The following is a 20876-nucleotide window of genomic DNA, read 5'->3' on the forward strand; positions in this document are numbered from 1 at the left end:
AGTCAACTACTCTGATTGTCTAATACTTTCGTAATAATGTCATCTCAACTACAAGTTTATAATCCCACTCAGCTATGGTTTTCCAGCCTTGTAAATAATTACACAAATTGTAAATACCTTCAAGGATGCCCGATGACTGTTCTTATTAATAGACTGCCCCCTCTTTACTGCTGGCTATCTACCTCCCAGGCACTCCAAACAAAAAAGAAAATTGGCAGCCATGGCAAGTTAAAACATACAACTCAGGGCGTAACAACTTGCTTATAAATCCCACAGCCCACATAGCAGGTCCCCAAATCTCTACCATAGTTATTATTCTTCCCACATCTCTATTTCACTCTATAGTTTGGCAAAGCACCTGGGAAATATCATGTTTAAAAGCCCCATCATGAACTAGAGCTACTGCTTTATATCTCATTCTCCCTTTCAAAATTAAAGTCCAAAGATGAAATACAGGGTATCAAGAATAGTGTTTCCCAAACTCTGTTCATCAAAAAATATTAATAGATACTACGCTAAAAAAGAAGTCAATGGTCAAATAAGTTTGGGGAATGACACATACTATATCCTTTCTTGGAGATTTACAATGTCCACTGGCATATTAAAAGCTCTGAGAAGTCCTGTTTTAAAAAAAAACGAAACTGCTTGATTTTAGAAATCCAGGCATTTAATAAATTTATTGACCAGTGACGATTTGGGGGAAAATATCTATTAACACCTGATGGAATACTGTTGGAGAAACCCTAGAAAAGATCTTGCCAGAAACTCTCAAGGATGTGTGGCATCCCAGTCACAACACAGACGATCCCAAATTGATCTGGAAATTCTACTTTCATGATCTTCTCCAACTAAAAACAGCAAGTCAATTTCATGATTAACTAACAACTGAAAATGACAGCAAAGTGAGCACCAATGCTGAATAAATTGGCATGTCAATTTTATCAATAATAAGAGAATGCATTGAGCTTTGTAGTGAGTTGGCAAAATTTGATTACATGATCAGATTCAGTAAATCCATTGGCTACTAATTTTGGCAAAGGCACTGCTGTTCTTTCAAGCACTCAAGAACAAGACTAGTGCTGCATCAAAATTTTTAGCCCAAATAAAAGATGGTTTAATTGCTTCAGGAAAGGAGCCAATAAGCATAATATCAGAATTCAAGGGAGGGGTACAAGCACTAATATTGAGTTCCAAAATTATATAGCAAAACTGGTGGAAGCCATCCAGGGAACAAGTGATGATCTAAATACGGTTCTCTGCCAGAGTTCATACATTGATCAGTAAGTGTCATTACTATTCCCATGGTCACACAACTATAAAAGACAACTCCAGGTCAATGACAACATGTCTTCTCATAATGATAAGAGGTTAGAAAGTGGAAATAAAGTTTGAAGAGCAAAAGGAAAAATAAGATTATAAATCCTCAATCTTTTCTTCCTCAGTTCAAACTCATTTTTCCCCTTGTCCTGATAACTCCCTTCAAAATCATTCTCATATCTACCTTTAGACCCTGAAATATTCAATCTTTTGGATATTCCACTCACTTTTTCTATTTTCTCTCAATCCTAGGCTTCCTATTCCTAGCTATCTTTCAGAATTTTCATAATTTATGACCCACACCATCACCAGAAAGGAAGTAAGGAAAAGAAGTGGAAGTTTCACAAGCAATTCAACATGAAGTGTAAATTAATAGTGTCATTTGGAACAACTCTGCTTTTCTTGAAGAACAAATCTAAAGATTCTCCAAGTCATAATCAGTTTTTTCACTAAGACAACATAAACAAATAAGAACTGGTAAATCTCACCTGATGCTTCATATAATGATGCATATATGGTGTTGCAATTTTAATAACTTTGAGGCAAAACGGGCATAGCAAGTTCTTCGTATTTTCATGGGATGTTCTAAAATGAGTTTCTACATCACAAAATGATGATGATCTATAATTACAAACCTAAAAACAGAAAGAAGGCTTAGTTTAACTTGAAAATTTGTAACTGATATGCAATTACAAAGTAACAACGATGGATAATTTGTCAGGAGAACATTATATGCTACTAATCTAGCTCTGATGCCTTTGCAACCAAGAATCTCACTCAGGCAACACCAAAAGACCATCTTTGAGACATTAAATGTAGCTTTCAAAGTTAAGGGATACATCTCAAAAGACAACTAGATCTCCTTCTCTTTATCAAATCTTTTTGTCTGTCACCTTCTGTCTTGACTTGAAGTTTCAAGCTTTGGCACCTCTTGCCCTATAAAATGTTTTTCTGCTACATGAAACAGCATTCTCCTTTGGATTGTTAACCTCCAGGTTTATGGCAATGGCAATTTATCTTTTCCTTGCTTTCTTCTTCCTTCAAATTCTTCTTCTTTGGAAAAATACTTCTGCCAAAGCATTTGGTAGGGTTCTTTGTATCTAACAGCACTTTGTATTTCCCTTGTATGCCTACATTCTTCCCTATATAGCACAGTAAGCCCATATGTTTGTTTTTCTACATACAACAGGGCTCATCCTTGTCCAGTACAGAGGTGAGCAAACAAAAGCCTGTGGACCAAACCCAGCTTGCTGCCTACCCCTCATATAATGTATAAGTTATGCCAAGTTATGCATAAGTTTGCTGACCGCTGGTCTAATAGGCTTAAATTTTATAACCGAAACAACAAACAAACCAAACATGTAAGAAAACAATAAAATGTATGTGTACCTGGCAGACATATGGCATTTCACCAGGTTTATGATTGTCCTTCATGTGTTGTAAAAGAACATGTTCTGTTTCAAATGACAATTCACAGATTTTACAAATAGCTAAATGTGGGAGAAAAACAGTATTACAATATTTAAGATATTAATATAAAAATTCATTTTATACATATATACCAACAACAATAACAGTAGCAGTAGGGACAGTTGTGAACAGTTAAATAGCTTGTTAACTATGTGCAAAGAATAGTTCTAAGCACTCACATCACCTCACCTACATTAACTCAACTTCTATTAACAACCCTATAAAGAAGGTATTTCTATTATCTGCATTAGTCAAGTATTAAGTAACTTGGCTAAAATCTTGTAGCTATATTAAGAGGCAGATCTAGGATTTAAAACCAAGCTATCTTGCTCCAACATCTGTAATTTTCTTTTCTTTTTTTTTTTGGAGACAGTGTCTTGCTCTGTCACTCAGGTTGGAGTGTAATGGCGCAATCTCGGCTCACTGCAACCTCCGTTTCCCAGGTTCAAGTGATTCTCCTGCCTCAGCTTCCCAAGTAGCTGGGATTACAGGCATGCAGCACCACCATGCCTGGCTAATTTTTGTATTTTTAGTAGAGACGGGGTTTTGCCATGTTGGCTAGGCTGGTCTCGAACTCCTGGCCTCAAGTGATCTGCCCACATTGGCCTCCCAGAGTGCTGGGATTACAGGCATGAGCCACTGCACCCGGCCTGTGATTTTTAACTACAACTGTAGTTCCCTTTCCTATTAAAGTTTAAATGAAGAGCACTTATTTCATATTTTAAAACTATGATACTAGGCTTCTAATTTAGTCCCCAGCATATAATGCATAGGTTATGTCAAGGAAATTACCATACTGAATCATTTGTAAGAGGCACTTTAATATTAATAACCAATTCTATTTAAAAGTTTATCACAGTTAAAACTTGGCCTTTCAATTGTGCCCTCAAATTCCAAAGTCTGTTTCTTATTCTCATTTTTCTAACAGACTTAAGGTTTTCTCACAATTTATATTGTTGAAATCAATAATATGGAATATTTAAATGTTTTGGTAACTTACTAGAAAATTCATGGGGGGTATGTGTACTTTCAATGTGGCACTGCAACTGAAATGGTGTGGGAAACTGACGGTAGCAGTGCTGGCAGGTGGTATGGTTTTCCCAGCTCTCACTGCTCTGCTTCTCAAGTTCCAAATGGTGTTTCATGTGGTTCATAAACCTATAAATGGTTGTCAACAGGTGCAAAACTTGAGATTTAAAAACAAAAAGGATATCTCACAAACAATAATCTGAACCTAAATCTTAAAAATATAGATGTTATTACTCAAACTCTCAAAAGTCTTAAAGTTGTCTAGGAAAGTATACACTTTTAAATAATCACTTTCGTTAAGTGGCTAAGTAAACATCTTTTTAATCTTTACTTTAAAATAATTCATTCATGTAATTAATCTGAAAGATCACCAATTTGATATAACTCTTAATCATTTCAGATTATTTTAAAAATTTTTTTAGATAAAAGAGCAGGTTCCTGATCCATACTTGAAATCCTATTTACATTTTAAAATGAAATACTAAAAGAAAGGAAACCCTATCACCAAAGGCAGCTACAGAGTCAGGAGGAAATCTTTTAAGGCCTTGAAAATATGCAGTAGATTCCAGCTGCTTAAATGACAAATTACTGGTATTTTTACTTGTATCTTGGTTTCTAAATACATGTAATAGCAGTTTTAATGCCTACAATTACAAGAACCTTTTGTTTTATTTAATGATACTGGTTTACTGTTAGCACAGACTGTTCATCTTAACCTGCAGACAGTGCCCTTTGTAGGCAACATACATTTTTCAGTTTTACATACCGCTACTTCAGCTTCCTTAAAAGGCTTCTTATGAGCAAGAACTATGACCTTCAATGGCAGAAGGTGCAATACAAATGGCAATATATTTAAAAGAGCTTACTAAAGCTTTTTGCTGAATTTGAGAGTAAAGTTATTCAATAAAAACAATAATTTTTAGACTAGGTTAACTGTTAACAATTATTCACTTTGAATCCCTAAAAGAAATTATCTTGAAACTAAGTGAAAATGTCATCAATCTGGATAGCAATCATCATGAAGGTTATAATATACACCTCTTTTCACAAATTTACAGCACTACTTCTCTTTAGAACGGGCTATGGTACACCTTGAAATATCTTTTGCTCCTTTGGTTTTAAAAACAGCTCTACAAATGCTTACAGAAAATCCTGGTATTGGTTAAATATTTACATATAGAGTAAAGATAATGAGCCATTAAACTTTCAGCTCACAGCTTTCGGCGCTTAAAGTCTAGTAACATAAAATGTTCCCTGGTTCCAATTCGCTTTTTCCCAGTTATATGAGTTCCCATCAGGAGCTCGTACCTCTCAAACCAACAGAAATGAGGGAAATAGCAAAACCTCTTGCAAGGACGTTCACAGAACAAGATAAATCTAAATATTTTTAGTGACACTCAATATAGGAAAGAAACACCATACCACAATATGTTGACATGGCAGAGAATAGAAATGAAATGTTGACCTATCAATTTCTCATCATTCTCTATAAATATCAAGTTGCCTTCCCAGTTTTTACTGTTAAAGTAAAATATTATATAACACATTTAACTTCTTTGTTCATGAGGTGTTTACCATTAAGGTTACATTTAATAAAAGATCGGTATTTTTTAAAATACTCAATTCCTGGATATTATCAGATACAATTTTCTTAAAATCTGTAAATATTATGAAAATCTAGGCATATGTAGCTAGTCTTCATAAAAAATTACCAAAAAAATGAATTTTTCATTTTCTTTTTGAGACTGTCCTGGGCTGTTGCCCAGGCTGGAGTGCAGAGGCACGATTACAGCTCACCGCAGCCTCAACCTCCCAGACTCAAGCGATCCTCCCACCTCAGCGCTCCCCAAGTAGCTGGGACTACAGGTACGTGTGACCACGCAGAGCAAACTTTTGTAATTTTTGTAGAGATGAGGTTTCACCATGTTCCCCAGGCTGGTCTCGAACTCCTTTGCTAAAGCGATCGTCCTGCCTCAGCCTCCCAAAGTGCTGGGATTACAGGCATGAACCACCATGCCCAGCCTCATTTTCATGTTTGATATTAAATGGGCTAATCTTAAAGGAAAGGTCAAAAAAATACTGCTGAAATAACTTATAACCTCATATTTCAGTACAAGAAATTAAGTCAGTGAACCACATTGCTTTGCATTTTACCCTATTTGCTAACATGATTTCCTGATGTTGGCATGACATCAGAAATAGGTGGTAGAGTTCTACTGCAACACTGTTTCAGTGTTTTATCTCAAAATACACTTTCCCTTTTGTGAAACTACTGCAACCATTAGCTATTGATGGCCCTTAAAACTTGATAAAAGGAGGTAAATAAGAAAACTCATATAAAATAAGTTAAAAAACTTTGAAAATTATAAAGCACTATCATAAAGAAACCACTAATAACTGTTATAGGTGTATATCACAGTGTATTTCAGGATTTTAATATATGCTTCTTTTTGGACCAAAGAACTCACAGGAAAACAAATAAATGCTGAACTCAGAAGTAACTACAGGTGCTTTGAAATGCTAATTACAGATGACAGTTAACAAGAACACAAAAGGCATACGTATATGTATATGCTTGTACACACATGCACAAACATATTGCAGATCACTTTGAAATGCACCAAAAAAATCAGATAGTTCTAAGAAGGATGAAGAGATACATAATAAAGCAAATATAGTAAAATGTTACTGGTAGAATCAAGGTAGTTAAGTGTACAAGGGTCCAATGTGAAATTTTCAAAACTTTGCTTAATATTTGAAAATTTTTATAGTAAAGTGACAGAAAAACCCTTATCTAACATAAATATCAGATATTTAATGTTAACTGTTAACAATTATTCACTTTGAATATCAGGCTACATAATCAACAAATAATATCATTCAATTTCTTATTACTTTTCTCTTCTTACTAACTTATATAGAATAGTTTCAAAGATTACAACTGAACGATTAAGAAGTGCAAATTTCCAGTATTTAAAGCATTTATATATTCCACTGGGAATTAAATCTCTAATTTCTAAAGGTGTTAAATTTTAAAATCAAAACAGACATGTTTCCTATAACTGATACATCTCCAAAACAGGTAACTTTTCCTGCAAGATGAATGTTCTAAAAACTGTAAATATAAATTGAAAAATTTGAGCATTACACAGATTAGTATGGAGGAGCTCAACCTGAACAAACATAAAGTGGTTCTTCTTGTAATGTGAAGAAATATAAAATTCAAAGGCAACTAGAAAATAAAAAATGTCTAATAAAAATTCAAAGAGCACTACTAAAACAGAAAAAAGAAGTTCATTTTGTCTTAAGTTAAAATAAACTGTCCTTTCTTAAGCTATGTGAAAGAAATACAACTAACTGGATCCAAGAGTCAAACTCCACAACACAAGAAAGAACAGAAGCTTTCCAACAAGAGAATCTGCCTCTATTCTCAGTAGAAAGTGTTAAAATCGCTTACCTAGAATGGCATAGAAAACACAAGATAAAAGTGTAACATTTTTATTTGCAGCATTTCAATTTTCAATAGAAATAAAAACAAGTATTTACATACCTAATATTATTTTTTAGAATTTTCAAGCAACTGAAGCATTTAAAGGTTGTATGAGTCTTCTGTTCTTCCTGGACATCTCCTTCATGTTTTCCATAATAAAAGTCATTAACTAACATGATCAATTTTCCTTTCTCTGAATCAATAGTTGTGTTTTTATTTACTGTACTTGAAAATTCTGTTTTAGCCAGTCCCAAAAAGTTATTTATCATGTCTGGACAACAATACTGAAAGAGAAAAAAAATATATAAGCCTTACTTATTCTTTAAAAAAAAATACACCAAAAGGTGATTGTGTGTTTACACCTAAGGCCAGACCATTAAAACTATGCTTGTAACATATCTAGAAAAATAGTCACCAAAAATTTGTGGTGCATATATACAGTCTAAAAATTCAAATAATAAACACCTATTATCTTAATATAAGAATTCAAAAAGATTTGAGAAACCCTAAAACCAAGACACGGCTGTAGCTCTAACAGTTTTACCCTTGCAATTTGCTTTTTTAGATGTAAATATTTAATAATAATTTGTTCCTTAACCAAAAATCATTCATCTCACGTCCATGTCAAGATGTATAGAAAGGAAATGTTTATATGCCTTGATGTATATATTTAATTATCAAGTGATATACAAAATTTCATAAAGCCTGATTGGGGAAAAATTATAATATACAAAAATTATATAATATAGAATAGTCTCCCTAATTAGAAATTTCATAAAGCCTGGTTGGGGAAAAATTATACAAAAATTACATAATATAGAATAGTCTCACTAATTAGAAATGTGGATAATCTTCTGTCCCAAATGTAAAATTATCAAATTACATTGTAATTTATAATTACATTTGTAAAATGTAATGTCTATGAACATTGTAATGTAATTTACATTTGTAAAATGTAACGTCTATGAACATTAAAGATTACCCTAAAATACCTATAAATTATGATACCCATAATAGATGATAAATTACTTGCTGTTTTTCTATTTTTTTTTAACAGAAAAGTAGGATAGGATCAGATTTTTAAAATAAACGTATAAACTTTGTTCACAGAGTACCTTTTAAACATTTCTTATCTCTGTAAAAGAGCTGAATAATAAACCATTGATAACCAAAAATGGACAACAACGTGTAGTGAATTAGGGTGAAGGATTTAGTCATTGAGAACAGCAAAGTACCCTTTGCTTATCCAAAAAACAAATAAGCACCTTAAGAGATGAGAACCAAAGTTAGATTTTAGGTTTTATAGGAGGATAGAGTAAGCTATGGGGGGCATAGCTGAGCTATGGTACAATATCAACTGGTCATGTTTTATTCAGCTCTAGTACCTTTTAGTTTTATTAATAGATCTTCACTGCAATTCCTCATTTATCCCTTATTTTTGTGGGTTAAACATTCTGCAAATATTAAATATGTACTTTAATGCCGTATACTATAGTTTGACAAATACCAGACATCATCTATGTATCATTCTTATCTTTACTCCTCCCAGTACACAGACCATGTTCTGTTGCTTTGTTAGTGCCCTAAAAATTTAGGTGCATTTTTTTGAGCAAAGGATCCTATTTTTATAGTTAAATAGGCCTTCTCATGAGAACATCTGACATCAGTCAACATCTTCCCCTTTTCCTCCTGAGAGTCATCTAAAAACCACACAAGCAAATTCCACACATTGGTTTATCACTGAAACTAAGGGTCAGATAAAATCCACAGACTCCATAATATATGAAAGCACTATTCAAAGCAGCCAACATCAGGCAGATGGCATTTAGCTAGAAGTAAACCAGAGAAGTAAAGGGGACCCGGTGGTAACAGATCTTAAAGAGTCAGTAAAAATATACATCTTAAAGGCGAAACACATATTCTGAATCACAAGGGTATACCCTTTGTTTGCAAAAACAGGTGCAGAAGCTGAGGCGAGAAGGATGGCAGGAGAAGTACCCCAGACCTGATTCAGTACAGAGAAGCAGAAAGGCAGTGCTACATAAAGAATCAGACACACAAGTCACAATGGCAGGAAGCCTTCTGCCCAGCAAAAAGCTGTTTAAACCAGCTAGCAAGCTGTGAGACTATCCTGGCAACCTATGCTTTCTCCTAAAAGAAGCTTGTATAACAACAGCTGGCCCAAGAAAATCCAAGTTGTAAACATGATAAGCACTCACATCTAAACAACAATACCATATAATAAAAGAAGGCAAATAACAGAAAAATATAAAATTCTAACAAAAACATCAGAAATATGCTGCCATGGAGCAGATGCAGATGAAAACAGTAGCCACACATTTTAAAAACATAATGAAGCAATTGTCTCTATTTGGAAGACCACAAAGCAAGAAAAGATGCCAAGACAAGACATTTAGAAGGAAAAAAAAGAGTGGCAAAATCAAGGGTGAAAGTATAGGAAAAAAAATAAAATCAGAGACATGAAGACAAATTAGGAAGGAATACAGTGGTGAGCAGACATTTCAAATAAAATAAAGGAAACATATTAGTAAGAGAAAAGTCCATTTAAAAAAAAATTCAGACATATGCCAGGGAAAGAAGATAAAATAAATTCATATTGGAGATGAATTTGTATGGAATAAATATTTAAAAATACAATTCAAATAAACTGTGCTAAATCCAAATATACAGGTTGAAAGAACAAGAAGTATGCCAGAGAGGACTCAGCCAAAATTCCCAACACCAAGTTATATCATTATAAAATTATCCATCTTCAAAACAAAAACAATGTAGACAACCAAAAGGCTATAGACAGCCAAACAAAAAGATCAAACCACTTATAAAAGGCAAAATAATTCAGCTTGTCCCAGATTCCTCAACAGCAATATTGAATACTAGAAAACGGGAGCTACACCAACAAAATCCTGATAGTGGGATTCGATCAACTTTAGATCAAACTATCTTTCCAGAATGGACTATAGTGAAATTGCTTTGAACATGAACGACCTCAAAGAAAGACATTTTCAGACTCCTCCTAAATGAAATTACTACAGAATGAACTTTAGCTAAACAGAAAACCAAATAAACCATGACAAAAACACTGATGATGAACACTGGATATATTTACTGTAGAAAAAGATCAAAACAAGTATGACACAAGGTCAAAAAAAACCACAAATGTAATGTCATGTGCCCTGACAATGGAAAAATAATACAATGAATAAAAATTGGAAGAGGATAAAAGGACAAAGAGTATGATCTCAAAAGTTCATAGATTGCCTCACATATAGTAGTAGTTCATAAAGGAATATCAGTTAGAGCCACCAAATAAAACTAATATAGGTATAGGCATTTTAACAGCAAAGGCAAACAAATGCTCAGACAATACTGACTAAAATCAAGTAGCAAAAAAGAAGAGAAAGACAGGTGGGTTGAAAACAGGAAGTTTCATGCTACTTTAATCCTTCCTCATAGAAAAGAACAGTAGAGAACTGCTAAAGGAATAGAAGACTAGTGGAGTTATACATTAAAATTAGAAAAATAACCAGGAGAACACAACTACAACTCTCTTAGAAACCCAAGCTAACCACACATAAAGCAACCACATTGTGAAAGTCTTTTTAAAAAAAGAGAAAGAAAGGATTAATGAAAAATATTAACAGAACTAAGACCAAAAAAACTATCACTTTGGTAAATCTAAACCCACTATTAAAAGAAGAGATTTTCATATAGGATCACAAAAGAAAAGTCAACTTTGCTCAAAGCAAAAGGCACACCTAAAACAAAGTAATTCAGACAAGTTGAAAATAAAAGAATAAACAAAGAATATCGCAGGCAAATGGAAACCATACAGGGGTTGTGACTCTAACATCAAAGTAGAATTTGGGCTAAAAGGCACTAACCATTAAAACCAAGAAAAGGATACTTTTTTAAAATGCTAAAGGATACATTCACAACACAGTTTTTTAGTTTAGTCTATTCTATTCTATTCTATTCTATTCTATTCTATTCTATTCTATTCTATTCTATTCTAATTTTATTTTTGAGACAGAGTCTTACTCTGTCGCCCAGGCTGGAGCGCAGTGGTGCCATCTCAGCTCACTGCAACCTCTGCCTCCCAGGTTCAAGCGATTCTCCCACCTCAGTCTCCCAAGTAGCTGGGACTACAGGCGCGTGTCAACATGGCTGGCTAATTTTTTGTATTTTTAATAGAGATGGGGTTTCACCATGTTGGCCAGGCTGGTCTCAAACTCCTGACCTCAGGTGATCTGCCAGCCTCGGGGCCTCCTAAAGTGCTGGGATTACAGGTGTGAGCCATGACTCCTGGCCTCACAATACAGTTATAAAAGCTAGATTCTTCTATATCATAAACAACAGCAACAACTTTGAAACAAAATTGCAATGTATGAAAGAAAATACTGGTAGTGAAAGATGTGGATTGAAACGTGGTGTTTGTCAATCCAGGACAGACCAAGTGGACTAAATGGAAGCGAAGACACAGAAATATAAATATAATTAATAAGCTATATTTGGCTGATAAATATCAAATTCCATACCCCAAAGGAAAAATAATATACCTATTTTCAAGCTTCCATGTAATATTGAATACCCCCTATACTTTACAAAAAAAAGTATTTGTGAAAGCTTGGGCTTTACCATTAAAGAAACTGAGTTTTGAAAGCTAGTTATGCCAGTTAATTGGTTATACGACAATGAAAAAAAAACTCAAAGAATTTTCTAAGGATTAATGAAATAATGTATTTAAAGCTTAGTACTGTGTCCTGACACATGCTCTCAGATAAATACATTTTTATTATTGTAGAATATTTGATATTTTAAATATTTTTCCATTGAAAGAAAACATTATTTACATGCTAGTGTGCAAAAAATCATTCACAAATAATCTAAAAATCATTCTTTTCAAAATGAAAGTTATTATAACATTAAAACTTTAGTTGATACATAAAAATATATAAACTAGAAAGTAAAAAGTTCCCACAGATTCAAACTTTCCCTTCCCAGATTTGGAGACCATTCTTTCAAGATTTCCTTATGATACAAACACATACACTGTTCATATTATCTTCAACTTAGTTCAGTTGTAAGAAATACAATTTCTTAGAATGATAGAGATACTTTCCTTATTTAAAATGTAATATTGTTCTATTATATTAATATGAAAATTCTATGAAGTTCTGGTTGTTTCTACTATACGTAATTACAACCATGAAGTAACACATAAAAGCCACATTTTGGAGAATGTTGCCATTCTCTCCAGGTGCAGAGGTATATATAACATGCTACAATTTCTGTACAAAATAGAAAATAAGAACATTCAGGTTTACTTGTACGTCTAGAAAGAAAACCATAGAGGATTCAAAAGAAACTAATAAAAAATTATTTTTTTTGAGTCATACTAGGAACCAGGTAAAAAAGACACAGAGGTAAGATTCTTCACATGTGTATCTCTGTAGGCTTTTTAGTTTTGAATCATGTGACTGTATTGCTACCTACTTAAAAAATTAAAGAGATAAAGAACGTAGTCTTTTTTTTCTTCATTTATAATGCAAAACATAAAAAACATCAGAAATCTCACCAAAACATTACACAGAAGAGGAAAATTGAAAGTACTTCTACAGGATAATTCTCCTATAAGACCAAAGCATAATGTGCAGTTATCCAGGGCTATACTCTGAGAGTAAGGACAGACCAAATATGATTGTGTACATGAATAAGACGACTGTATTTATAATTTTTTAAGTTCCCTTTTTTCTACTTTTTTTGTAAAATGCTCAATTTCAATAAAAATGTGTCAATCTCTGAAACAGCAAAAACTTTTCCTAAGTTACTTCTCTGCCGTTGCACCCCTCTCCTTCTTTCTTTTCCTTATATAATCTACACTGCCTTTTTTCTGATCTCTTTTCTCCCTTCTTGTCATTTATCCTGGGCACTCAAGGGGAGTACAGACCATCTCTACACAAACACAGGATACTATAGTATCTACTAAAATACTTTAAGTGTTACCTAAATCTCATACTTCATTAGTACTTTGGACATTTCTTAAAACCTAAATTCAAGGGCTTCCTGTACCAATAAAAAGCTCAAATTAATTTATACAATTATATGAACTATATTCTGGACTGACTTAAAACAATTATTTCATATGAAATGCTCCAACATTTGGAGTTTATACCTGAATATTAAAAATTAAAATATAAAACTCAGATTTTCATTCTGACATGTACATGTTAACATGGACACAAAAATAAGGTAACAGAATTTTTAAGTTATATGCAAAAGTAAACATGTAATAAAATGCCTGTTTTATAAGAAGTTTGAAGAATATGACCAGATAAATAAAATAATCTGATTAATACGTTATTTTTATTTAAAATTAAAATACAATAAGCATACATTATAATATATACAAATTTAAGTTTTAAAATTTGAGGATTTAGAAGGAATTTGAGAATCTATATAATCATTACGAATGTAAATTGTTACTTAAATGGATATACCAGTAAGATTATTTCTGGACAAACCATTAATTACTATAATCATCAGTATTTTTAGAAACGTGCAAACTTTTTACAAATTAAATTTTGAAAGAGTTTCACCTTCATGTGATTTTTCAAAGGATCCAAAAGATTGAAATGAATGTTGCACTTTGGACAGGCTCTTGGAAAAGGTGTTCCATTTTTAGATTGATTTGATGAGGTATTTGCACCTAAAATAAATTCAGAACTTTTATGACTCAAAATTCATCATTTTTTAACCTTAAATAACCACTAATAATACTTTTTAAATTTATAGCCACTTCTAAAATGTATGTATAAATACTATAACTTCTTTTTACATACCAGATTTCATATTTACCTTTTGCTAGCATAGCCTGGGAAGATGTCACTGAAGGGGATTTAACTGAAGGTAATACAGTTGAGGAATTTGCTCCAGAAACACTTTCACTGGGCTTAGGCTTCTTTGGATTAGCATTATTTACTTCAGAAGTAGAAGGACGTTTTGATAAAAATGAACTTTCATTCATACCTACAATAATTTAAACAGTGAGAAATATATTTTTAAAAATTAGAATATTACTTACATATGAGTAAAAATACTTTGGAGCTAAATTAAAGGTAATATAATTGAATTATCATATCATGACAATAATGATAAAACTTGATATGATCCAAACTCAAGGGTGTAAAGAAATTGCACATATATTTTCATGGACTACATACATTTAAATAATTTAAAAAAGAATCCCTCTATGAAAGAAAATTCTAAATATGACTTCAAATAAAAAAATATATAAAGAGCTATCATAAAGGAAGCCAGACCAATACTCCAAGCCAAAAAAAAAGTATACTATGAATAAGTTCTGACAAATGAATTATCTTTAGACGCTTAAGTGCATTGAGTACATTAGAGTTTGTAAAAAAAAAAAAAAAACAACAATTACCTGTTTCAAAAATTTAGAGATGCTCTTAAGATGCCTTTTTTAATTTAACAACTTAAAATGTCTAATGGAAACTTAGTTCTTTCCTACCTAACAAACTGAAGAGTGGTAAGAGTGGTCTACTCATGGCTTTGAGTGGTATTACTCATTTATCGCTATGTACAAAGTGGAAACAACTAATCTTGAATGATAATACTTCATTCATTTATATGAAAGGACACATCATGGAAGTAGTAAGTATAATGATTTTCACACTATGTTCCCCAGAAATTAATGGGTTTGTTTTAGAGAATATATTGAGCATGTCTAACAGAGAAACTCTTTTTTGTTTTATTTATTTAAATTTTGTTTATATAAGGATTTCTTTCCTAAAAACACTTTCCCATTTGAAAACCAATTTGTTGAGACTAAACAATTTTAGTTTTATTTAATGCATTCGCAAGAGAAATGAGGATATCCAGGCTATAATAAGGCTCAGAAAAGTCTTATTTTGAAAATAACACACAACTGTACTTTGTAAAAGAGATTCTAAAACTGTACATCATATTTTAGTCCTCCCAACTATACATTAAAAGTAGAAATGGTAAGGTAACTATATTTGAAATATTCCAGGTTTTTAAGTCAGACAAGATAAGTTCAAATCCACACCTTGTCACTCTCTAGTTACGTATTCTTAGCTTAATTTCTCTAAGCTTCAGTTTCCTTTTTTATAAAATAAGTTATAATACCCTATTTTACAGAGCTGCTTTAAGGACCAAATAAGATAATGTACTTAAAGCACCCAACAAAACATTTGGTACACAGAAAGCACTCAGTAATAAATCACAGCTATTATCATTACTAACAAAATATTTTATATTTAACTTACCTTAAAGGGGAAAAATATAATAGATTCACTTGTCAGCTTTTTAATAAGGGCAAACATTACAGCAAATTAAGAGTACTACACTACTTGGCTTCTCTGTTTCATCCTTTTCAGATAACATAAAAATGATTTTTTTCCATCTTCAAAATACTCGATTACTGATAGATATACTGTAGGTACATGGGAAAGATTCTGTATAATCACATTCACATTCTTGTGAGATGTTTAAGTTACCTGAAAAACCAACGAATGCTGGAATTCTGAATTAAGCATCTGATTATACAGCAGGCTAGACAGTAGAAACAGACTGCTTTAAGAATTTTTAAAACAAGAAATCTCAAGATTAAATAACATCACTCTGTATTTGTTTTAAATTTTGATGCTTTAACTTATTTCTCTGTTGTGTTTGGCTTATGCTGCTCCCTACCCGCAACAGCTCTCTCTCTGCTGGTAAAAATCGTATTCTCATTCAAGATTTAGCTCAAATCCAGTCTTCTCCAAACCCCCATAATCTCCCTAGATGGTAGTCTGTTAATCATGTTACTGAACATGTGGCACATACCATTCATAATTATCATTCAGAATAACTGTGTTGTCAAGTCTTTTAAAGCTTATAATGTATTCTCACATTTCACTTGGATTTGGGCATTAAAAAATCCCTAAGTAGAGCAAGAATTAAAATTACATGTCCAAATGAATGGTTCCAGATGTGAAGAATGAATGCATTCTGCAAGAAAAATTAAAATCTCCCTTTTAACAATTGGTGAAAACCAAAGTGGTTAGGTAACTTAACAGAGACTACAAAAATCTTAAGAATAGAGGATCAAATCATCCTACTTACTGCTCAGGCTAAAGTCCCACTCGCTGAAGTAGAACACTTACAGGAAGAATAGGAGTCATTATTTCTCTTTATTCCCAAGAAGTTTCAAGAATTTAGACTTTTTCTATGAATAAAGTCTATATGCTTTATGAAACCAGACTTTAAGACAACTTTTTTTCTCCCTGTTTCTTTTGGTTCTTAGCTATTTCACAAACCAGATTGTTACTAAATATGTAAGTGACACCCAGAGAGGTGAATATCAAATCAAGGATTATCAAAATGGAAAAGGAGTTTAAGTTTATAATACATTTAGTATTACCATTAAAAAGAAACTAGGAGAGGGTTTGGTAAATTCTCTGCACTGATTTGTTAGTAAATCTAAAAATTCCAAAAAATCATGTATACGTCTGTTTAGTCACATATTTGAATAGATACAAATCGCGAATATACAAAGAATAACCGCCTTGATTATAGGGAATTTTCAATTAGATAAAATTCTTTTATAGTACACTAATTTATTTTAGATTAATGAAGAACTTTGTTATAGTATACAATCAAATAACTTTCAATGTTCCTCAACAGGGAAAGTTCATTAATCCTTCAACGTACATTAATGAGTACTTACTATGTGCAAATCACTATTTATTTACTGTTGGCAGTTTATAATAGCACTTTATAATCATATTGAACTATCACTCTGAAATAATTAGAACAGAAAGACACTAATTAGGAAATCAACTATAACCATATATTTTTCACACTAGTGTCCATAGAAACTAATTAATACTTTTTTAAACAGAGTATTTAGGCTACCTGAGAAGTTCTCTAACTCACAGATTATTTTAGTGTATCTCAGCTATGGTTAGCTCCAAGTGAGAATGAGTTCAAAGTTGGTTACTTACTTAATAGGAAGAAATAAAATATTCTGTCATTAAATAGGATTTTACAGAAAATTACCCAAGAAAGGTATTCAAGAACTACTAGTGATGTTCCACCTTACAATATATGAAAAACTTCACACAAGGGTAGGGGCTTCAAAACAGAAAGTCAATCTCATATGTATATTTATCAAGTTTCTTTTTATAATCTTTATGAAAAAAATACTAAAACCAACCTGCCATAGAAAGTGTTGGTCCCCCTTGGTAATGTGATAATCCTGTATCCTGGGTCAAGTCAAATAGTAACTCTGATGACTTATTAGACACAATTCGTGATGAGTTTGTTATATAACCCTGTTAAATAGTTCAAAGGAAAAATAATACGTTTATTCAACAGTTATAATTATTTCAATATAATTATATATTATGTAATTTTACATAATTATGTAAGAATTTTATTTCATAGACATTTACAAAAGTAAACTTAATTGTATGCCCAATATTCTAAGGAAATCCTTTGATGACTCAATTATTAATAAGTTAAAAACACAAAGATAATTGCTACTTTGCCAAAATTATCATCTACTGAAACTGAAAGCAAGCTATTACTTAGAGCTGGTTTACTGCTGACTAGAAAACTAAAATGGGGGGCGTATTCTTAGTTCAACTTCTTCAAGGTAAAAGAAACATAAATCAACTTATATATCAATAAGATTGATACACTTTAGATGACTTCTAAAGATGCAGTATCCTCATTAAAGGGCAAATAATAGAACTTAGCAAAATCTTTGGGCATAAGCAAGGAGAAAACTAAAAACCATATTTACATGACCGAAGAAATTAAAAGCTTCTATGCCTCTAAAAACCTCACAACTGAGATATCAGGGCAAACAAACAGAATCAATCTGCAGTATTATGCATCAGTGTTAAGGATGGATATATCACATAATATGAATTTTGAAATCATCTTTATTGGAGAAATGTATAAGCTACACATCAGAAGGAGAAAAAATGGGCCCCACACCCTTTCCATCATCCCATAGAAAGCCATGCTAGGCCAGGAATCTTCCGTCTCATCAGGCAAATATGAAAGCAAACCGGTCAGTAGAGTGAACAAATAAGAATGCCAGGCAGACACGGTTTAGAACAGAAGTTGTTTATAGGAATAATTGGGGCCAGCTGTCCTGCCCCTGGAGGCCTTGGGACTCAAAGGAAGTTTTAGCCCTTCCATCAGGAGAAAGGGTGGTCCAAACTAAAAGGAAGATCTTAAGAAGAGAGGAGTGAAAAGTATGAGATGCATGATAATGTGGTCAAGTATAAAGCAGTATAAAGTTATAACATATATGAGCATACATATATAGTGTACATAATTATGAAAAATATGGTCAATATAATTTAGGGACATACACTCCAATATTATTATACATTAAATATAATGATACATACACACACACACACACACACACAAATTTACTCCAGTACTATTAATACATTTAAAAGATACTCATTGTGGACAGTAAGCTCTCAGAGTGACTTTTGGACCATTCTACATGTCATAATATATAACAAGCAAAAGTTTCAAGATTAACAATGATTAAAAATTAAAGCAAAAAGACTATCACTTTAGGAGAAATATGGGCAAAGGCCATAAACTGAGAGAATTCAGATATCAAATACTAATGAACAACACATACGAAATACCTTTTTTCCAAATTGCTAGCCAAAGAAATGCAAATAAAAACAATAGCAATATTTAACTAATGAATTGGCATGTTACCATAATATCTACTACAAAATAAATTAATTAGCCACTACTCTTAGAAGTGTCAAGGCTATGGAAGACAAAGAAAGAATGAATAACTAGAAAATATAAGGAGATTAAAAAGAAATAACTGCAAGGTGGGATCCTGAACAGGATACTGGGCAGGAAAAAAAACATTAATGGGAAAACTGATGAAATTCCAGGAAGGTCTATAGTTGGGTTAATGTTAATTACCCAGTTGTGATGTTAACATAAAGGGAAACTGGGTAAGAGGTATATGGGAACTGTTTGTACTATTTTTTCTCTGTCTAATATTAGTTTGAATTAAAAAGTAGTAACATTCATTATTGGCAAAGTAGAGCTTATATTTTAGCATAATTTTTCTGCATAAAAGCTTTCGCAGTAGCTATTGAAGGCTTTAAAATGTTCACTTCCTTTGTGTGTGTGTGAAACAGAGTTTCACTTTTGTTGCCCCGGCTGGAGTGCAATGGACTGATCTCCACTCGCTGCAACCTCTGCCTCCTGAGTTCAAGTGATTCTCCTGTCTCAGCCTCCTGAGTAGCTGGGACTACAGGCGCATGCCACCACACCTGGCTAATTTTCGTATTTTTAGTAGAGACGGGGTTTCATCATATTGGTCAGGCTGGTCTTGAACTTCTGACCTCAGTGATCCACCTGCCTTGGCCTCCCAAAGTGCTGGGATTACAGGTGTGAGCCACTGTGCCCAGCCAGTTTACCCTCTTTTATCTAATTATTCCATTTTTAAGAATTTATGGTAATGAAATAAAAATGTTTAAGGGAAAACTAGTTATAACAGCAAAGCAATTATAACCTGTATGTCTAACAATGGAGAAATGATTAAACTGATAAACTATTGTGCAAAAATTAACTTTTTTGTGTGTGTGACGGAGTCTCACTCTGTCGCCAGGCTGGAGTGCAGTGGCGTGATCTCGGCTCACTGCAACCTCCACCTCCTGGGTTCAAGCAATTCTCCTGCCTCAGTCTCCCGAGTAGCTGGGACTACAGGCACACACCACCATGCCCAGCTAATTTTTGTATTTTTAGTAGAGACAGGGTTTCACCATGTTGGCCAAGATGGTCTTCATCTCTTGACCTTGTGATCTGCCCACCTCAGCCTCCCAAAGTGCTGGGATTACAGGTGTGAGGCACCGCATCCGGCCAAATTTTTTTAGGAAATGTTCCAAGTAGAATGTTCAGTGAAAAAACGGAAATATGTATTTGCATATACTATAGGGTCCTGATATACTCTTTTCACTGTTCTAAACTCTGTCCCCAAATACATATTATTTCATAAGAGAAACATAAATGTTTTATTATAAATTAAGGAATATTTAAGTTTGAAGAATTTTGCTTTGTTACTAACTTTTCTATTGACACGGGTTTGTTAAGAAGTTATGGAAACAAGCTATTGATGTAACTCAAACTAATCCTAGAATTTGAGGCCTAATAGGCAGATGTAGGCATTTGGGCCTCAACATGTGGTATTTTTTTTTAAATCAATTATGCCCTATGATTTAACAGTAATAAAACATACACTTCAAAGTAAACATTTTCTCCAAATATTTGTGAAAAAATGGGAAAGTTACTTCTGAGTTTCAAGTTATTCACCTTTCAAACTGAAATAATCACAATTGTTTTAAATGTACTTGCTCTTCATGGTACATGTATCATATTAAGCAGCTATCACAACAATACTAATAAAGACCTAATATTATTCCCCATTTTATAAATAGGTAAACTAAGGTTAGGTGTGGTCTAATAAGGC

At 32.8% G+C, this 20876-nt stretch overlaps 2 protein-coding genes across 12 annotated transcripts in view; one reads left to right on the forward strand and one right to left on the reverse strand.

Annotated features, from left to right (window-relative positions):
* Positions 1-20876, forward strand: part of TCF12 (transcription factor 12) — an 884529-nt gene that overhangs the window by 274150 nt on the left and 589503 nt on the right. The gene's annotated exons all lie outside the window — the stretch shown is intronic.
* The window catches only part of ZNF280D (zinc finger protein 280D), a 99256-nt gene that overhangs the window by 45273 nt on the left and 33107 nt on the right, over positions 1-20876 (reverse strand). For all 11 annotated transcript variants that reach the window (XM_050796779.1, XM_050796784.1, XM_050796783.1 and 8 more), the window contains 7 exons: positions 17565-17682; positions 14183-14353; positions 13924-14033; positions 7367-7590; positions 3788-3945; positions 2707-2807; positions 1806-1952 (listed from right to left, as the gene is read on the reverse strand). In XM_050796779.1, the coding sequence (XP_050652736.1) occupies positions 1806-1952; positions 2707-2807; positions 3788-3945; positions 7367-7590; positions 13924-14033; positions 14183-14353; positions 17565-17682 (1029 nt within the window). The remainder of the gene's footprint in view (positions 1-1805; positions 1953-2706; positions 2808-3787; positions 3946-7366; positions 7591-13923; positions 14034-14182; positions 14354-17564; positions 17683-20876) is intronic.

The sequence above is a fragment of the Macaca thibetana genome, chromosome 7 (genome assembly GCF_024542745.1).
Source record: "Macaca thibetana thibetana isolate TM-01 chromosome 7, ASM2454274v1, whole genome shotgun sequence".
NCBI lineage: Eukaryota > Metazoa > Chordata > Mammalia > Primates > Cercopithecidae > Macaca > Macaca thibetana.